General features: G+C 53.9%; 1 protein-coding gene across 1 annotated transcript in view; it reads left to right on the plus strand.

Annotated features, from left to right (window-relative positions):
• LOC147095443 (integrin alpha-M-like) overlaps positions 1 to 20670 on the plus strand; it is a 76888-nt gene that overhangs the window by 20780 nt on the left and 35438 nt on the right. Inside the window, exon 6 of the mRNA XM_085974591.1 lies at positions 16498 to 16608. Coding sequence (XP_085830717.1) covers positions 16498 to 16608 — 111 coding nt within the window. The remainder of the gene's footprint in view (positions 1 to 16497; positions 16609 to 20670) is intronic.

Below are 20670 nucleotides of genomic sequence, written 5' to 3' on the forward strand. Positions count from 1 at the left end.
GCGGGGAGGATGAGCAACCTGGCCACAGCACCGCGGAGCGGGGGGCCATTCAAGTGGGGGGAGTTAAAAGAAATGTTGTAGTGGTAGGGGATACTATCGTTAGGGGGATAGAGTTCTTTGCAGCCGAGAGCGAGAGTCCTGAAGGCTGTGTTGCCTGCCCGGTGCCAGGGTTAAGGACATCTCCTCTGGACTGGAGAGAAACTTGGAGTGGGAGGGGGAGGATCCAGTTGTCGTGGTCCATGTTGGCACCAACAACATAGATAGAACAAGGAAGGAGGTTCTGCTGAGGGAGTTTGAGCAGCTAGGGGCCAAATTAAAAAGCAGAACCACAAGGGTAATAATCGGATTACTACCTGAGCCACGTGCATATTTGGCTGGGGTAAATAAAATTAGAGAGTTAAATGCGTGGCTCAAAGACTGGTGTGGGAGAAATGAGTTTTGCTTCCTGGGACACTTGCATCAGTACTGGGACAGGAGAGAGATGTTCCGTTGGGACGGATTTCACTTGGCCAGTGCTGGGACTAGAATCCTGGCGAATCGAATAACTAGGGCTGTAGAGAGGGCTTTAAACTAATTAGTGGGGGGGAGGTTTTAAGAGAGCGAAAAATAAAAATGACAGCGGAGAAGGCAATAGAGCAAGGTAGCAGTGGGGGAATTAAAAACCAGAGCGTGTCAGGAAGGGACAGAATGTATAATGATAAAGGTAAAGTAGTAAAAGGGGTAAAAGCAGGAATAAATTGTCAGAAAACATATTTGAAAGTTCTTTATCTGAATGCACGCAGCATTTGTAACAAAATTGACGAGTTGACGGTGCAAATAACTACACATGGGTATGATCTGGTGGCCATTACGGAAACATGGCTGCAAGATAATCATGATTGGGAACTAAACATACAAGGGTATTTGACAATTAGGAAGGACAGACAGGAAGGAAAGGGAGGTGGGGTTTCTATGTTAATCAAGGATGGAATCACTGCAATAGTCAGAAATGATATTGGGTCAAAGGATCAGGATAGTGAAACAGTTTGGGTGGAGATAAGGAATAATAAGGGGAAAAAGTCACTAGTGGGCGTAGTCTATAGGCCTCCTAACAGTTGCAACTCTGTTGGTCGGAGTATAAATCAGAAAATAGTTGGGGCTTGTAATAAGGGAACAGCTATAATCATGGGGGATTTTAACTTTCATATTGACTGGACTAATCAAATTGGGCATGGCAGCATTGAGGAAGAGTTCATAGAGTGTATTAGGGACGGGTTCCTTGAGCAGTATATAACTGAACCAACCAGGGGGCAGGCAATCTTAGATCTGGTCCTGTGTAATGAGACAGGATTAATAAAAAATGCCCTAGTAAAGGATCCCCTTGGAATGAGTGACCATAATATGGTTGAATTCCAAATTCAGTTTGAGGGTGAGAGAGTTGGATCTCAAACCAGCATACTAAGCTTAAATAAAGGAGACTATGAAGGTATGAGAGTAGAATTGACTAAAGTGGACTGGGAAAACAGATTAAAGTGTAAGACGGTACAAGAGCAGTGGTCTACATTCAAGGAGATATTTCACATCTTTCAAGATAAATATATTCCACTGAGGAAAAAGGGGAGTAAAAGAAAAGACAGCCATCCGTGGCTTAGTAAAGTAATAAAGGATAGTATTCGACTGAAAACAAGGGCATATAAATTAGCCAAATCTAGTGGGAGGGTAGAAGATTGGGAAGCATTTAAAAGCCAGCAAACAATAACTAAAAGATTAATTAAGAAAGGGAAGACAGATTATGAAAGTAAACTAGCAAAAAATATAAAAACAGATAGCAAGAGTTTCTACAGCTATATAAAATGAAAAAGGGTGGCTAAAGTGAACGTTGGTCCCTTAGAGGATGGAACTGGGAAACTAGTGGTGGGGAACATGGAGATGGCAAAGACGCTGAACAAATATTTTGTATCAGTCTTTACAGTAGAGGACACTAAAAATATCCCAACACTGGACAAACAGGGGGCAATGGGGGGGGAGGAGCTAAACACGATTAAAATCACTAAGGAGATGGTACTCAGTAAAATAATGGGACTTAAGGCAGATAAATCCCCCGGACCTGATGGCCTACATCCTAGGGTCTTGAGAGAAGTGGCAGTAGGGATTGTGGATGCATTGATGATCATTTTCCAGAACTCCCTGGACTCAGGAAAGGTCCCAGCAGATTGGAAAACTGCTAATGTAACACCCTTATTTAAGAAGGGAAGTAGACAAAAAGCTGGAAACTATAGACCAGTTAGCCTAACATCTGTGGTTGGCAAAATGTTGGAGTCCATTATTAAGGAAACAGTAACAGAGCATTTGGATAAACATAATTTAATAGGACAGGGTCAGCATGGTTTTACGAAGGGGAAGTCATGTTTGACTAATTTGCTCGAATTCTTTGAGGATGTAACATACAGGGTGGATAAAGGGGAACCAGTGGATGTGTTCTTATGTTCTTATGTAGTGTATTTGGACTTCCAAAAGGCATTTGACAAGGTTCCACACAAAAGATTACTGATCAAGATAAAAAATCACGGGATTGGGGGTAATATACTGGCATGGCTGGAAGATTGGCTATCTAACAGAAAACAAAGAGTTGGGATAAATGGTTCGTTCTCGGGCTGGCAATCAGTAACTAGTGGTGTTCCGCAGGGGTCAGTGCTGGGACCCCAACTCTTTACAATCTATATTAACGATTTGGAGGAAGGGACCGAGTGCAACATATCCAAGTTTGCCGACGATACAAAGATGGGAGGGAAAGCAGTGAGTGAGGAGGACATAAAAATCCTGCAAAAGGACATAGACAGGCTAAGTGAGTGGGCAGAGATTTGGCAGATGCAATATAATGTTGGAAAGTGTGAGGTTATGCACTTTGGCAGAAAAAATCAAAGAGCAAGTTATTATCTAAATGGAGAGAAACTGCAAAGTGCTCCAGTACAAAGGGATCTGGGGGTCCTGGTGCATGAAACACAAAAAGTTAGTATGCAGGTGCAGCAGGTGATCAGGAAGGCCAATGGAATCTTGGCATTTATTGCAAGGGGGATGGAGTATAAAAACAGGGAAGTCTTGCTGCAGTTACACAGGGTATTGGTGAGGCCACACCTGGAATACTGCGTGCAGTTTTGGCTTCCATATTTAAGAAAAGATATACTTGCTCTCGAGGCGGTTCAGAGAAGGTTCACTCGGTTGATTCCAGAGATGAGGGGGTTGATGTATGAGGAAAGGTTGAGTAGGTTGGGACTCTACTCATTGGAGTTCAGAAGAATGGGAGGCGATCTTATCGAAACATATAAGATTGTGAGGGGACTTGATCGGGTGGATGCGGTGAGGATGTTTCCACTGATGGGTGCGACTAGAACTAGGGGGCATAATCTTAGAATAAGGGGCAGCCCTTTCAAAACTGAGATGAGGAGAAACTTCTTCACTCAGAGGGTAGTAAATCTATGGAATTTGCTACCCCAGGGAGCTGTGGAAGCTGCAACATTAAATCAATTTAAAATGGAGATAGACATTTTCCCAGCAGATAAGGGAATTAGGGGTTACGGGGAGAGGGCAGGGAAGTGGACGTGAGTCTAGATTCAGATCAGCCATGATCCTATTGAATGACGGAGCAGGCCCGAGGGGTCGTATGGCCTACTCCTGCTCCTATTTCTTATGTTCTTATGTTCTTAGGTTGAGAAAGTGGTTAAAAAAGCATACAGGATCCTGGGCTTCATGAATAGTGGCAGAGTACAAAAGCAAGGAAGTTATGATAAACCTTTATAAAAGAGTGGCCTCAACTGGAGTATTGTGTCCAATTCTGGGCACCGCACTTTAAGAAGGATGTGAAGGCCTTAGAGAGGGGGCAGAAAAGATTACCAGAATGATTCCAGGGATGAGGGACTTCAGCTACGTGGATAGACTGGAGAAGCTGGGGTTTTTCTCCTTGGAGCAGAGAAGGTTGAGAGGAGATTTGATAGAGGTGTTCAAAATCATGAGGGGTCTGGACAGAGTAAATAAAGAGAAACTGGTCCCATTGGCGAAAGGGTCGAGAACCAGAGGACACAGATTTAAGGTGATTGGCAGAAGAACCAAAGGCGACAGGAGGGAAAACATTTTCACGCAGCGAGTGGTTAGGACCTGGAATGCACTGCCTGAAAGGGTGGTGGAGGCAGATTCAATCGTGGCTTTCAAAAAAAAATTGGCTAAGTATCTGAAGGAAAGAAATTTGCAGGGCTATGGGGAAAGGGCGGGGGAGTGGGACTAGCTGAAGTGCTCTTGCAGAGAGCCGGCACGGGCTCGACGGGCCGAATAGCCTCATTCTGTGCTGTAACCATTCTATGATTCTATGTGGGTGTCGCTGGCAAGGCCGGCATTTATTGCCCATCCCTAGCTGCCCTTGAGAAGGTGGTGGTGAGCCGCCTTCTTGAACCACTGCAGTCCGTGTGGTGAAGGTACTCCCACAGTGCTGTTAGGGAGGGAGTTCCAGGATTTTGACCCAGCAATGATGAAGGAACGGCCGATATATTTCCAAGTCAGGATGGTGTGTGTAATGTATATACCTTTAAGGGGGAGAACTATGTTTTACAGCTCATGTATACTGCAGTACCGGCAGTGACCACACCTGTATATAACACTGAGCATTAATCTGTACAGTTCAGTTGCGGTGTGAGCCACGTTGAGTAAACACCTGTTGTACCGTTCTCCGCAGTCTGTGTCTTATTATACACGGACGTAACATTGGCGACGAGGCAGGTTCGAACCTACCTGCAACTCTGCATCACCTCCCGGGGATTCGTTCCTGGAGATCAGTGGATTGGAGATCAAGGCCAGAGACTCGGGCGTCGACCACGGGCAACCGCCCAGTCATCCAGCAGAGACTCGAGAATTGCGGGGGAGGCTGTTGAGAGCCAGGCTTGGCTTTCCAGTCGAGGTGGTGATGCGTTATCAATTACTCTTAAAAGACTGAGAGTTAAGAGAGTAACTAAAGGCTTTTATTAACAAAAGAATGAAGGTCTGCCTCGAGTGGTCGACCGGTCCAGAATACAAAGGGCTGGGGAGCAGTCACCTTTATACTAGGACTTGTGGGAGGAGTCAGCCGAGGCATGTCCAGGCATGTACACAGTGGAATACAAACAGTGGTTTACCACATTCACCCCTTGTTTAAAATTGAGTCCGGCGGGGTGAAGTGTATTAAAAGTTAGTGTATTGGAGTCTCTCCGGAGGTCTTGTCTGCCGCTGTGATCGGCGTGGCGACGGCAGGGGTAGTGGAGCTTCCGGCGTCGAGTCCTGCGTAGGCTGTGGCACCGGCGTGTCGTCCTCGTAGATGTCGAGCGGGTCGCGGGGCCCAGGCCTGCCGTCTACTGGGGCTGGATATTGGATCGTGAGGGGGGGTGGTAGTAAGTAGTGGGTTACTGCGGCCCCCGAGGGTGCAAGGTCTCTTATGGAGACTGTGTCCTCCCGCCCGTCCGGGTATGCAATGTAAGCATACTGGGGGTTGGCATGGAGGAGGTCGACCCTCTTGACCAGGGGGTCCGTTTTATGGGTCCTCACGTGTCTTCTCAGTAGGACCGGCCCTGGGGACGTCAGCCATGGCGGTAGCGATGTCCCCGATGTGGACTTCCTTGGGAAGACAAACATTTTCTCATGAGGGGTGGCGTTAGTGGCAGTGCAGAGCAGTGACGAATAGAGTGGAGCGCATCGGGGAGCACATCCTGCCAGCGGGAGGTTGGAAGGCCCCTAGACTTTAAGGCTAGCAGGGCGGCCTTCCAAACTGTCGCATTTTCTCTTTCCACCTGTCTGTTCCCCCGGGGGTTGTAACTGGTGGTCTTGCTTGTGGCAATACCCCTAGTTAGCAGGTACTGACGGAGTTCGTCGCTCATAAACGATGAGCCCCGGTCGCTATGGATATAGCTGGGGAAACCGAACAGGGTGAAGAGGTCGTTCAGACATTTAATGACCGTGGCACTGGTCATGTCCGGGCAGGGGATGGCGAACGGGAAATGGGAGTACTCATCAATAATATTGAGGAAGTACACATTGCGGTCGGAGGAGGGGAGAGGCCCTTTAAAATCAACGCTCAGGCGCTCGAAGGGGCGAGTGGCTTTTATCAGGTGGGCCCTGTCTGGTCTATAAAAGTGCGGTTTGCACTCAGCGCAGACTTGGCAGTTCCTGGTCATGGTCCTGACCTCCTCAATAGAGTAAGGCAGGTTGCGGGCCTTGATGAAGTGGAAGAACCTGGTGACCCCCGGGTGGCAGAGGTCATTGTGGAGGGCCCGCAGTCTATCAATCTGCGCGCTGGCGCAGGTGCCACGCGATAGCGCATCCGGGGGTTCATTGAGCTTCCCGGGCCGGTACAAGATCTCGTAATCGTAGGTGGAAAGTTCAATTCTCCACCTCAAGATCTTGTCATTTTTGATTTTGCCCCTCTGCTTGTTGTTAAACATGAAAGCAACTGAACGCTGGTCAGTGAGCAGGGTAAATCGTTTTCCGGCCAGGTAGTGCCTCCAATGACGCACAGCCTCCACAATCGCCTGGGCCTCCTTCTCAACAGCGGAGTGTCTGGTCTCCGGGCCTTGGAGGGTTCGTGAAAAGGCCACGGGTCTCCCCGCCTGATTGAGGGTAGCGGCCAGGGCAAAGTCGGACGCGTCGCTTTCCACCTGGAAGGGGATGGATTCGTCCACTGCGTGCATGGTGGCTTTGGCAATGTCCTCCTTGATACGGTGGAAGGCTAAGCGGGCCTCTGCCGTCAAGGGAAAAGAGGTGGACTTGATCAGCGGACGGGCCTTGTCCGTATAGTAGGGGACCCACTGGGCGTAATAGGAGAAAAACCCTAGGCACCTCTTCAGGGCCTTGAGGCAGTGGGGCAGTGGGAGTTCCATAAGGGGACGCATCCGGTCGGGGTCGGGGCCGATGACTCCGTGTTCCACAACACAGCCAAGGATGGCGAGGCGGTTTGTGCGGAATATGCACTTCTCCTTGTTATATGTCAGGTTCAGGAGTTGGGCGGTGCGGAGGAATTTTTGGAGGTTTGCGTCATGGTCCTGCAAGTCATGGCCGCAGATGGTCACATTGTCCAGATATGGGAAAGTGGCCTGCAACGCATTTTGATCTACCATCCGGTCCATCTCCCTTTGGAAGACGGAGACCCCGTTGGTGACGCCAAAGGGAACCCGAAGGAAGTGATAGAGGCGGCCGTTTGCCTCAAAGGCAGTATACTGGCGGTCCTCAGGGCGGATAGGGAGCTGGTGGTACGCTGATTTCAGGTCAATGGTCGAGAAGACGCGGTACTGCGTGATCTGGTTGACCATATCAGCTATGCGGGGGAGTGGGTAGGCGTCCAGCAGGGTGTAGCGATTTATTGTCTGGCTGTAGTCGATGACCAGGCGCTGCTTCTCGCCGGTCTTATCGACCACAACCTGGGCTCGCCAGGGGCTGGTGCTGCCCTCAATAATCCCTTCCTTCAGGAGCCGCTCCACTTCGGTTTTAATGAAAACCCTGTCCCCGGCACTGTATCGCCTGCTCTTTGTGGCGACGGGCTTACAGTCGGGGGTGAGGTTAGCAAACAGTGGGGTGGGGGTGACTCTGAGTGTGGAGAGGTTGCACCTGGTGCGCGGCGGGCAATTTGGAAGCTGCTGGCTGCGGACTGTGAGTGGGGGTAGGGGTCCACCGTACGCCATCGTAACACTTTTAAGGTGGCACTGAAAATCTAACCCCAGCAGGACGGCAGCGCAGAGGTCGGGCAGGACCAGAAGTTTAAAATGATCGTACACAGTCCCGTCTACTATGAGTGTCACCACGCAGTAGCCGCCGATGTCCGCCGACTGGGACTCGGAGGCCATAGAAATCCGCTGGTGCGCAGGCAGGACTGGGAGAGAGCAACGCCGCACCGTGTCGGGGTGGATGAAGCTCTCCGTGCTCCCAGAGTCGAAAAGGCAGATTGTATCGTGACCATTTACCTTAATGTCCATTGTGGAACTGGCCAGCTGGTGCGGTCTCGCTTGGTCCAGTGTAACGGATGCCAGCGTAGGGGTCGGTGTGTCGCTGCGGGTATCAGATGAGGCGGTGTTGGGGGCCTGCTGCGTTCCGGCTGTCGTCCAAGATGGCGGCGTCCATGATCCCCATGTAGCTGGAGGCGTCCAAAATGGCTGCTGTACCAGTGGTTCGCACATGGCCGGGGAGGCCCAAGATGGCGGCCCGCATGGCCCACACGCGGTGCTGCTGGGGTTCGGGGTGGCTTTGGCCCTGCAGACGCTAGCGTAGTGTCCCTTCTTCCCGCAGCCCGAGCAGATCGCGTTTTTCGCCGGGCAGCGCGCTCTGGGGTGTTTTGCCTGGCCACAGAAGTAGCATTTCTGGCCTTGGGGCACTGCTGTCTGGCCTTGGGACACTGCTGCGGTAGTTGGGCCGTTGCTGGGGTGGCATGGCACTATGAGGCGGCCCTACCATGTCCCAGGCTGCCATTCCCCGCGGCGTCCACGGTTCAGAGGAGTAGGCATCCATGCCCCGGTAGGCTGCATCCAATGATAGTGCGAGTTCAGAGGCCTTGTTGAGGTCGAGGTCACTCTGCTCCAACAGTCGCTGTCGGGTGTAATTGGATCTGTGGCCCGCTACAAAAGCGTCCCGGATAAGTTCCTCTGTGTACACGGCGGCCTTTACATCCTTACAACCACAGGCCCGGCCAAGCACAGACAGTGCCTGAAGGTATTCCACGGTCGATTCCCCAGGTTGTTGTTTACGACTCCCCAGCAGGTGCCTGGCATACACTTCGTTCACTGGGCGCGTGTACTGGTCCTTGAGGAGCTTGATAGCGTCTGTGTATGAGGTCGCGTCTTGGATGACCGAGTACACTCGGTGGTTCACTTTGGAGGTCAGGACATCCAGTTTGTCCTCGTCCGATTTGATTGCTGCGGAGGCGGTCAGGAATTTTTCGAAACACTTAAGCCAGTGAGTAAACTTGGTGGATGAGTCCGCCTCCCGATGATCTAAGTCCAGGCATGCTGGTGTGAGGATCTTCTCCATTATAAAAATTTTGTTAATAAAATTGATGCGCTATCAATTACTCATAAAAGACTGAGAGTTAAGAGAGTAACTAAAGGCTTTTATTAACAAAAGAATGAAGGTCTGCCTCGAGTGGTCGACTGGTCCAGAATACAAAGGGCTGGGGAGCAGTCACCTTTATACTAGGACTTGTGGGAGGAGTCAGCCGAGGCATGTCCAGGCATGTACACAGTGGAATACAAACAGTGGTTTACCACAGGTGGTCCAGCGAAACGGGCTGGTAACAGGTAGTGCGCAGACCCTTCCCGGACAGCGGCGGGCTAGAGCCCGACCGAGCGGCACAGCAAAGGGCCGAGCAGCGTCGACGGGGGAGAGAGAGAGAGGGCAGAGCGCACAGGGCGCAGCCGGTGTTCAAGGGCCGAGCAGAGTCAGAGAGAGGGAGAAACACGCGAGACGCCGCCATTGCCACGAGGACCGCCGAGAGCGGCGTTGGCAGCAGCGCAGGAGAAGCGCGCTAAACCTACAGGGCGCCGCCATTGCCACGAGAACCGCCGGGAGCGGCGCTGGCAGCAGCGGGGGAGGAAGGAAAGCGCAGGAGATGCCATTTTAAACCACACCCAAAATGCCGAAGAGTGGCAATATCACCGCATTTGACAATGAAGTCGAAGGAAAGTACAAGAAGGTACATAAGATGACGGAGAATAGTTCAGACGAACAAAAGAGTGATAACGACTCCGAAAGCAGGGAACTGAGTTGTCTGAAACTACATAATGTGATCACAATGGAGGATCACCGAACCATTTGGGTCACTCTCAAGTTAGCAGGAGTCCAGGTAAAGATGGAATTGGACACAGGATCAGCCCTAACAGTCATAAACTGACGGGACTACGAGCGGCTATTCTAACACATACACTTGAGAGACACAAAAATTATTTTGAAGACGTACACGGGGCAAAAAGTCTACCCCAAAGGAAAAATAAGGGTGACCGTTATATATAACGGTAAGGAAACACCAAAACTAGACCTGTATATATTGCAAGATGGAGGACCACCATTACTGGGACGTGAATGGATCCGGAAAATACAACTGGATTGGCATTCCATACAGGCACTGACTGTGGCTGACAAAAAGGATGACGACGTCACACCTGGGCGACTGTCAAAGATCCTAACTGACGCGAAAGAAGTGTTCCAGCAAGGACTCGGAACACTAAAAGGCATGACAGCGACGATTAAAATTGAAGAAGACGCAAGCCCAAAAATTTTTAAGGCCAGACCGGTACCTTATGCGATCTGCCCAGCCGTCGAAGCAGAGCTGGAGAGTCTGGAACATTCAGGTGTACTGTCCAAGGTAGACTGGAGCGAGTGGGCTGCACCCATCGTCCCTGTGATGAAAAAGTCATTGAGCAGCACGCCTGGGGAACCAAGGAAGGTTCGCATCTGTGGGGACTTTAAGGTAGCAGTGAACCCGATCCTTCACACCGTACAATATCCACTTCCGCGGATTGAAGATATTTTCACCTCGCTATCTGGAGGGAAACGCTTCACTAAGATTGATCTGGCCCAGGCGTATCTGCAAATGGAGGTAGAAGAAGCATCAAAAAAATACCTCACAATCAACACCCATGAAGGTCTCTACCAATACAACCGCATCAGCTCCGGCTATTTGGCAGAGGGCAATGGAACAAGTCCTGCAAGGGATCCCAGGGACCCAGTGTTATTTGGACGATATCCTGGTCACGGGCAAAAATGACAATGATCACCTTGCCAACCTGGAGCAGGTGCTCACGAGATTGCAGGAATATGGGCTCCGAGCTAACCGCCCCAAAGACGAGTTTTTTAGAAAACAGATCGTGTATTGTGGCCACGTTATCGATAAAGAGGGGTTACATAAGTCCCCAGAGAAGATTGAGGCAGTAGTCAAGGCTCCAGCACCGGAAAATGTGTCACAACTGAAGTCGTTGCTCGGGCTGGCAAACTACTACCATAAGTTCTTGCCAAATTTGTCTACAATACTACACCCACTGAACACCCTACTGCAAACTGGGGTGCCATGGAAGTGGAGTGACGAATGTAGACGAGCTTTCCAGAAGAGCAAAATACTAATCACATCGAAAGAGGTATTGGCCCATTACAACCCAGCATTACCAATTCGGTTGGCATGTGATGCGTCACCCTACGGCATTGGAGCGGTGCTGTCGCACAAATTCTCGGACGGCTCAGAGAGGCCAATAGCTTTCGCGTCACGATCACTAACCTCAGCCGAGCGTAACTACGCCCAGATTGACAGGGAGGCCCTCAGCCTAGTGTGGGGAGTGAAAAAGTTCAATCACTATCTGCACGGGCAGAAATTCACCTTGCTGACTGATCACCAGCCTCTTGTCTCCATTTTTAACCCGAAGAAGGGCATTCCGGTGATGACTGCGCAACGACTACAAAGATGGTCACTTTTTCTAGGGGCGCACCACTATGAGATTGAATATAAGGGCACGAAACAGCATGGAAATGCTGATGGGCTATCACGCCTGCCAGTGTCTACTGCGGAGGAAGCACCAGCAGTGGATCCTGTCAAAATATTCCATTCGACTATAGTTGAATACCTACCGGTAACTAACGCTTGTATCGAAAAGGAAACCCGAAATGACCCGACACTGTCTCGGGTATATGATTCGACGGTGAAGGGATGGCCAGCACATGGCGACTCACTGTTGCCAGCATTCTCGACAAGGAGAGAACAGCTGTCAGTATGCCGGGGGACCTTGATGTGTGGATCCCGAGTGGTAATTCCACCCAAGTTAAGGGATAGAGTGCTCAATGAGCTTCATGAGGGTCATCTGGGAGGGGTAAAAATGAAAAGCCTAGCCAGGGCTTATGTGTGGTGGCCGGGAATCGATAAACAAATCGAGGACCTGACCAAGAGCTGCTCAGGATGCCAGAAAGTCCAAAATGCACCACCACAGGCCCCTCTACACCCATGGGAGTGGCCCTCATCTCCATGTAAAAAGTCACACAACACCAGGTTATAGTCCAACAGCTTTATTTGAAATCACAAGCTTTCGGAGCGCTGCTCCTTCTTCAGGTGAAGCGGAGAAATGCATAAAGGCACAGCTTATATAGTCAGAGAATCATGTCAGATGTTTACAGGTAACCTTTCCAACTGCCATTAATCACACCTCGGCAGAGAGATAATCACAGCAGTCAAAGGTGTGAATGGTGTCCAAACAGGTCAGTCAGGGAAACATTACATCAAAGAACAATGAGGTGGGGTCACAAGGGGTCAAATATTGCAGATGCTGGGGTCTGTATGAAAAACAAAAAAACAGACAAAAAACTTTTTTTTTTTTTGGCTGGAAATCACAGCAGGTCCGGCCGCATCCATGTAGAGAGAACAAGCCAATGTCGACTCGAGTCTGGATGACCCTGCATCAGGTGGGGTTACATGTAGCGTGACATGAACCCAAGATCTCTGTTGAGGCCGTCCTCATGGGTGCGGAACTTGGCTATCAGTTTCTGCTCGACGATTTTGCGTTGTCGTGTGTTTTCGAAGGCCGCCTTGGAGAATGCTTACCCGAAGATCGGAGGCTGAATGTCCTTGACTGCTGAAGTGTTCCCCGACTGGGAGGGAACACTCCTGCCTGGTGATTGTTGCGCGGTGTCCGTTCATCCGTTGTCGCAGTGTCTGCATGGTCTCGCCGATGTACCATGCTCCGGGGCATCCTTTCCTGCAACGTATGAGGTAGACAACATTGGCCGAGTCACATGAGTATGTACCATGTACCTGGTGGGTGGTGTCCTCACGTGTGATGATGGTATCTGTGTTGATGATCTGGCATGTCTTGCAGAGGTTGCTGTGGCAGGGTTGTGTGGTGTCGTGGTCGCTGTTCTCCTGAAAGCTGGGTAATTTGCTGCGAACGATGGTCTGTTTGAGGTTAGGCGGCTGTTTGAAAGCGAGTAGTGGAGGCGTGGGGATGGCCTTAGCGAGGTGTTCGTCGTCATCGATGACATGTCGAAGGCTGCGAAGAACATGGCGTAGTTTCTCCGCTCCGGGGAAGTACTGGACGACGAAGGGTACTCTGTTGGTTGTGTCCCGTGTTTGTCTTCTGAGGAGGTCTATGCGATTTTTCACTGTGGCCCGTCGGAACTGTCGATCGACGAGTTGAGCGTCATATCCCGTTCTTACAAGGGCATCTTTCAGTGTCTGTAGGTGTCCATCACGTTCATCCTCGTCTGAGCAGATCCTGTGTATTCGCAGGGCTTGTCCATAGGGGATGGCTTCTTTAACGTGGTTAGGGTGGAAGCTGGAGAAGTGAAGCATCGTGAGGTTGTCCGTGGGCTTGCGGTAGTGATTAATGGCAGTTGGAAAGGTTACCTGTAAACATCTGACACGATTCTCTGACTATATAAGCTGTGCCTTTATGCATTTCTCCACTTCACCTGAAGAAGGAGCAGCGCTCCGAAAGCTTGTGATTTCAAATAAAGCTGTTGGACTATAACCTGGTGTTGTGTGACTTTTTACATTTGTCCACCCCAGTCCAACTCCGGCATCTCCACCTCATCTCCATGGCAATGGGTGCATATTGATTTTGCTGTTCCATTCATGGACTCGATGTTTTTAATAGCTGTGGATGCGCACTCGAAATGGCCTGAGGTGATCAAAATGTCCTCCACCACCACGGAGAAAACCATTGCAGTCCTACGGACCATTTTTGCCAGGAATGGCTTGCCAGAACAGATTTGCTCCGACAACGGACCACAGTTTGTGTCCAAAGAGTTCCGGAGGTTCTTGAAAAAGAATGAGGTAAGGCATTACACATCCGCCCCGTATCATCCAGCCACAAATGGATTGGCTGTGAGGTTTGTACAAACCTTTAAGAAGGCAATAAAGGCTATGTACAATGACAAAGTCCCGCATAGGACACTGGTCAAGAAGGTAAGAGCCCATGGGATCCAGGGTGCCTTGGCGCGTTGGATCCTAAACTGGCTGAGTGGCAGGAGGCAGAGGGTGATGGTCGAAGGTTGCTTTTGTGACTGGAAGCCTGTGTCCAGTGGGGTACCTCAGGGATCGGTGCTGGGTCCCTTGTTGTTTGTGATCTACATAAATGATTTGGATGAAAATGTAAAAGGTATGATCAGTAAGTTCGCAGATGACACGAAAATTGGTGGGGTGGTAAATTGCGAGGAGGAAAGCCTCCGGCTACAGGACGATATAAACGGGTTGGTCAGATGGGCGGAAAAGTGGCAAATGGAATTTAACCCTGAAAAGTGCGAGGTGATGCATTTTGGACGGACAAATAAGGCAAGGGAATACACAATGAGTGGTAGGACCCTAGGAAGTACAGAGGGTCAGAGGGACCTTGGTGTACATGTACATAGATCCCTGAAGGCAGCGGAGCAGGTAGATAAGGTGGTTAAAAAGGCATATGGGATACTTGCCTTCATTAGCCGAGGCATAGAATATAAGAGCAGGGAGGTTATGATGGAGCTGTACAAAACGCTGGTGAGGCCACAGCTGGAGTACTGTGTGCAGTTCTGGTCGCCTCACTATAGGAAGGATGTGATTGCTTTGGAGAGGGTGCAGAGAAGATGCACCAGGATGTTACCTGGGATGGAGCGCCTCAGCTATGAAGAGAGGCTGGACAGGCTGGAGTTGTTTTCCTTGGAGCAGAGAAGGCTGAGGGGGGACCTGATTGAGGTGTACAAAATAATGAGGGGCATAGATAGGGTAGATAAAGAGGAACTTTTCCCCTTAGTGGGGGGGTCAATAACAAGGGGGCATAGATTCAGGGTAAGGGGCAGGAGATTTAGAGGGGATTTGAGGAGGAACTTTTTCACCCAGAGGGTGGTTGGAATGTGGAACTCAATGCCTGAAAGGGTGGTGGAGGCAGGAACCCTCACAACATTCAAGAAGCATTTGGATGAGCACTTGAAATGCCATTGCATACAAGGCTATGGACCAAATGCTGGAAAATGGGATTAGACTGGACAGGGATGGATGGGCGGCGCAGACACGATGGGCCGAAGGGCCTCTTTCTGTGCTGTAAAACTCTATGACTCTATGACAACATTCCGCTGCAGCACAAGGTGGACAATTTCCTGTTCGCCTACCGGAATGCGACACATGCAGCCAGCAACCAGGCCCCAGCCATGATGTTCTTTAACCGAAGGTTAAGATCTCGCCTGGATTTGCTCAGACCAAACGTACGAAGAGATGTTGCGAGTAAGCAATTCCAGCACATCCATGAGAAGCCAACAACGAGCTTCAATGTAGGGCAACCAGTCTTGGCCCGTGACTACCGAACAGAAAAATGGCAACCAGGAACGATATGGACACGGCAGGGGCCACTAATGTACACAGTGGACGTTGGGGAGAGCATCGTGAGACGCCATGCTGACGAGATCCTAGAGTCACAGGAACAAGTCAACCCCAGGTCTCGCGTACCTGGTGATGAACCCGACGTACAGGTCGCATCTACCCCAGAAACAGTAACATCGGAAGCTGATGAACCAACCAACGACAGGGGGCCAGAATCGCCTCCGCACCAAGAGCAAGACACTCGAGAAAGGCGCTATCCAGAAAGGATCAGGAGGCCTCCCCAAAGACTGAATATATAAATAGACTATTTTCAGCTAATGCTGCATGTTAAAAGTGTTAATTGTAATTAGTTTGATATTTAATTGTTAAATGAGTGTTATAGTACTGTTAATCTAAAAGGGGAGGAATTGTAATGTATATACCTTTAAGGGGGAGAACTATCTTTTGCAGCTCATGTATACTGCAGTACCAGCAGTGACCACACCTGTATATAACACTGAGTAGTAATCTGTACAGTTCAGTTGCAGTGTGAGCCACGTTGAGTAAACACCTGTTGTACCGTTCTACGCAGTCTGTGTCTTATTATACACGGACGCAACAGTGTGTGACTCGGAGGGGAACTTAGAGGTGGTGGTGTTCCCATGCGCCTGCTGCCCTTGTCCTTCTAGGTGGAAGAGGTCGCGGGTTTGGGAGGTGCTGCCGAAGAAGCCTTGGCGAGCTGCTGCAGTGCATCTTGTAGATGGTACACACTGCAGCCACGGTACGCCGGTGGTGGAGGGAGTGAATGTTTAAGGTGGTGGATGGGCTGCCAATCAAGCGGGCTGCTGTGTCCTGGATGGTGTTGAGCTTCTCGAGTGTTGTTGGAGCTGCACTCATCCAGGCAGGGAGTGAGCGGAGAGCTGCCATGGTGGAATTTTGAACTCACGACTACCGGATCGTTAATCCAGGCCTCTGGATTGCTAGTCCCGTAACATAACCACTCTGTCACCGTTCCCATTGCTGCTCACTCCCAGTCTGGGCCTACAGGCTCAATTCCGGGATTCCCGGGACATATTCCTAACGGTTGGAATAACCAGAACAATTCTCGGTCTGCCCACTTCGACCTTTGATCCGGCGGTGGGTCTTTCTCCAGGGACGGGCGGGGGAAGGGAACGACCGGGATTATTAACCACCTCACTGATTCTCCCTACTGCCAGGCCAGCCGCAGGTCCCACATCGAATGCGACGACTCGATGAACTCCAAGTTTGCCAGCCTGGGAAAAGTCTCCTGTCGTATCAACCATCCCATCTTCAGGACCAGGGGCAAAGTGAGTGCTGGGCGACCTCAGGAATCAGCGGGCGGAGGTGTGGGGGAGCGGATGGGGGGGGGGGGGCAGTCACAGCACAGGAGGAGGCCATTTGGCCCATCGGGCCTGTGCCAGCTCTCGGGGCAAGCCATCCAATTGGTCCCACTCCCCGGTTGTGAATTCGCCAACACACGAGGGTCTTGTGACTCGAGGTCACTGTCTGTTCCCGAGCCTGAGTCACCCGACACCGGTCAGTCACGTGGCGGAGGTCACTGCGCTGGGGGTCTGACTGGAAACGCTCCACGGCCCATGCCCCTCTCTGACTCTCCCCACCTCCCCAGAGATTGACGGATTATCTAACGGATCATTGTCTCATTTCCCCCTCTACACCCCTCCCCAACCCCCCTCCACACAACTCCCACACCTTCCCCTCCCCCCATACTCCGCTCTCCGACCCGCCCCCTCTCCTCCCCTCTCCCCCTCCCCACTCCCCATCCCCCCTCCACACAACACCCCTCCCCATTCTCTCCTCCCCGCAACCCTCCCCTGTCCTCTCCCCTCCCCTCTTCCCTCTCCCCTCTCCTCTCCCCTCTCTCCTCCCTGCTCTCCTCCTCTCCCTCCTCCCCTCTCCCCCGCTCCCTCCTCCCCTCTCCTCCCCTCTCTCCTCTCGCCTCCCCTGTCCCCTCCCCTCTCCGCTACTCCACTCTCTCCTCTCCTCTCCCCTCCCCTCTCTGCTCCGCTCTCTCCTGCCCTCTGCCCTCCACTCCCACTCACCTCCCCTCAAGTCTCTCCTCCCTCTCCCCTCCCCTCTCTCCTTCCTCTCCCCTCCCCGCCCCTCTCTCCTCCCCTCTCCCCTTCCCTCTCCCACTCCCCCCTCCCCTCCCCTCTCCCACTCCCTCCCACCCCTCCCCTCTCCCCTCCTCTCTCCCCTCCCCTCTTTCCACCTCCTCTCCTCTCCTCCCCTTTCCCCCACACGCCCCTCTCCCCTCTCCTCCCCTCTCCCCTTCCCTCTCCCCTCTCTTCCCCTCTCCCCTCTCTCCTCACCTCTCCCCTCTCTCCTCACCTCTCCCTCTCCCCTCACCCCCTCCCCTCTCTCCTCACCTCACCCCCTCCCCTCTCTCCTCACCTCTCCCCCTCCCCTCTCTCCTCCCCTCTCTCCCCTCCCCTCTCCCCTCCCCTCTCCCCTCCCTCTCTCCTCCCACCTCACCTCCCCTGTCCCCTCCCCTCTCTCCTCCCCTCTCCTTCCTTCTCTCCTCCCCTCCCTCCTCCCCTCTCCTCTCCCCTCGCCTTGTCCCCTCCCCCTCTCCTGCCCCTCTCTCCTCCCCTCCCTCCTCCCCTCCCTCCTCCCATCTCTCCTCCCCTCTCTCCTCCCCTCCCTCCTCCCCTGTCCTCCCCTCTCTCCCCTGTCCCCTCCCCTCTCCGCTACTCCACTCTCTCCTCTCCTCTCCCCTCCCCTCTCTCCTGCCCTCTCCCCCCCTCCCCTCCCCTCTCTCCTCCCCTCTCCCCACCCCTCTTTCTGCCCCCTCTCCTCCCCTCCCCTCTCCCCCACTCACCCCTCTCCTCCCCTCTCCCCTCTCTTCCCCTCTCCCCTTTCTCCTCCCCTCTCCCCTCCCCTCTCTGCTCACCTCTCCCCCTCACCTCTCTCCCCTCCCCTCTCCTCCCCTCTCCTTCCTTCTCTCCTCCCCTCCCCCCTCCCCTCTCCTCTCCCCTCGCTTCTCCCCTCCCCCCTCTCCTCCCCTCCCTCCTCCCCTCCATCCTCCCCTCCCTCCTCCCCTCTCCCCCTCCTATCTCTCCTCCCCTCTCTCCTCCCCTCCCCTCTCTCCTCGCCTCTCTCCTCCCCTCCCTCCTCCACTCTCTCCTCCCCTCTCCCCTCCCCTCTCCCCTCTCCCCTCCCCTCTCCCCTCCCCTCTCTCCTCCACTCTCTCCTCCCCTACCTCCTCCCCTCTCCCCCTCCTATCTCTCCTCCCCTCCACTCTCTCCTCGCCCCTCTCCTCCCCTACCTCCTCCCCTCTCCCCTCCCCTCTCACCCTCCCCTCTCCCCCTGCCCTCTCTCCATCCCTCTCTCCTCCCTCCCCTCTCCCCTCCCCTATCTACTCCCCTCTCCCCTCTCTCCTCACCTCTCTCCTCCCCTCCCCTCTCCCCTCCCCTATCTCCCCCACTCTCTCCTCCCCTCCCCTCTCTCCTCACCTCTCTCCTCCCCTACCTCCTCCCCTCTCCCCTCCCCTCTCCCCTCCCCGCTCTCCTCCCCACTCTCCTCCCCTCCCCTCTCTCCTCGCCTCTCTCCTCCCCTCTCTGCTCCCCTCTCCCCCTCCCCCTCCCATCTCCCCTCCCCTCCCTCCTCCCCTCTCTCCTCCCCTCCCTCCTCCCCTCTATCCTCCCCTCTCTCCACCCCTCTCTCCTCCCCTCCCCTCCCTCCTCCCCTCTCCCCCTCCCCTCTCCCCTCCCGTCTCTCCACCCCTCTCTCCTCCCCCTCCCCCCTCACCCCTCTCCTCCCCTCTCCCCCTCCCTTCTCCCCTCTCCCCCTCCCTTCTCCCCTCCCCTCTCCCCTCCCCTCTCTCCTCCCCCCTCCCCTCCCCTCTCTCCTCCCCTCTCTCTCCTCCCCCTCTCCACCCCTCTCTCCTCCCCTCTCCCCCTCCCTTCTCCCCTCCCCTCTCCCCTCCCCTCTCTCCTCCCCCCTCCCCTCCCCTCTCTCCTCCCCTCTCTCCTCCCCCTCTCCACCCCTCTCCCCTCCCCTCTCTCTCCCCCTCCCCTCCCCTCTCTCCTCCCCTCTCCCCCTCCCCTCTCCCCTCCCCTCCCTCCTCCCCTGTCCTCCCCTCTCTCCCCTGTCCCCTCCCCTCTCCGCTACTCCACTCTCTCCTCTCCTCTCCCCTCCCCTCTCTCCTGCCCTCTCCCCCCCTCCCCTCCCCTCTCTCCTCCCCTCTCCCCACCCCTCTTTCTGCCCCCTCTCCTCCCCTCCCCTCTCCCCCACTCACCCCTCTCCTCCCCTCTCCCCTCTCTTCCCCTCTCCCCTTTCTCCTCCCCTCTCCCCTCCCCTCTCTGCTCACCTCTCCCCCTCACCTCTCTCCCCTCCCCTCTCTCCTCCCCTCTCCTTCCTTCTCTCCTCCCCTCCCCCCTCCCCTCTCCTCTCCCCTCGCTTCTCCCCTCCCCCCTCTCCTCCCCTCCCTCCTCCCCTCCATCCTCCCCTCCCTCCTCCCCTACCTCCTCCCCTCTCCCCCTCCTATCTCTCCTCCCCTCTCTCCTCCCCTCCCCTCTCTCCTCGCCTCTCTCCTCCCCTCCCTCCTCCACTCTCTCCTCCCCTCTCCCCTCCCCTCCCCTCTCCCCTCCCCTCTCTCCTCCACTCTCTCCTCCCCTACCTCCTCCCCTCTCCCCCTCCTATCTCTCCTCCCCTCCACTCTCTCCTCGCCCCTCTCCTCCCCTACCTCCTCCCCTCTCCCCTCCCCTCTCCCCCTCCCCTCTCCCCCTGCCCTCTCTCCATCCCTCTCTCCTCCCCTCCCCTCTCCCCTCCCCTATCTACTCCCCTCTCCCCTCTCTCCTCACCTCTCTCCTCCCCTCCCCTCTCCCCTCCCCTATCTCCCCCACTCTCTCCTCCCCTCCCCTCTCTCCTCACCTCTCTCCTCCCCTACCTCCTCCCCTCTCCCCTCCCCTCTCCCCTCCCCGCTCTCCTCCCCACTCTCCTCCCCTCCCCTCTCTCCTCGCCTCTCTCCTCCCCTCTCTGCTCCCCTCTCCCCCTCCCTCCCCTCCCCTCCCTCCTCCCCTCTCTCCTCCCCTCCCTCCTCCCCTCTATCCTCCCCTCTCTCCACCCCTCTCTCCTCCCCTCCCCTCCCTCCTCCCCTCCCTCCTCCCCTCCCTCCTCCCCTCTCCCCCTCCCCTCTCCCCTCCCGTCTCTCCACCCCTCTCTCCTCCCCCTCCCCCTCCCTCCTCACCCCTCTCCTCCCCTCTCCCCCTCCCTTCTCCCCTCTCCCCCTCCCTTCTCCCCTCCCCTCTCCCCTCCCCTCTCTCCTCCCCCCTCCCCTCCCCTCTCTCCTCCCCTCTCTCTCCTCCCCCTCTCCACCCCTCTCTCCTCCCCTCTCCCCCTCCCTTCTC

The sequence above is a fragment of the Somniosus microcephalus genome, unplaced genomic scaffold (genome assembly GCF_052327205.1).
Source record: "Somniosus microcephalus isolate GS21.2 unplaced genomic scaffold, FLI_Smic_1.0 unresolved_chr1, whole genome shotgun sequence".
Lineage (NCBI taxonomy): Eukaryota > Metazoa > Chordata > Chondrichthyes > Squaliformes > Somniosidae > Somniosus > Somniosus microcephalus.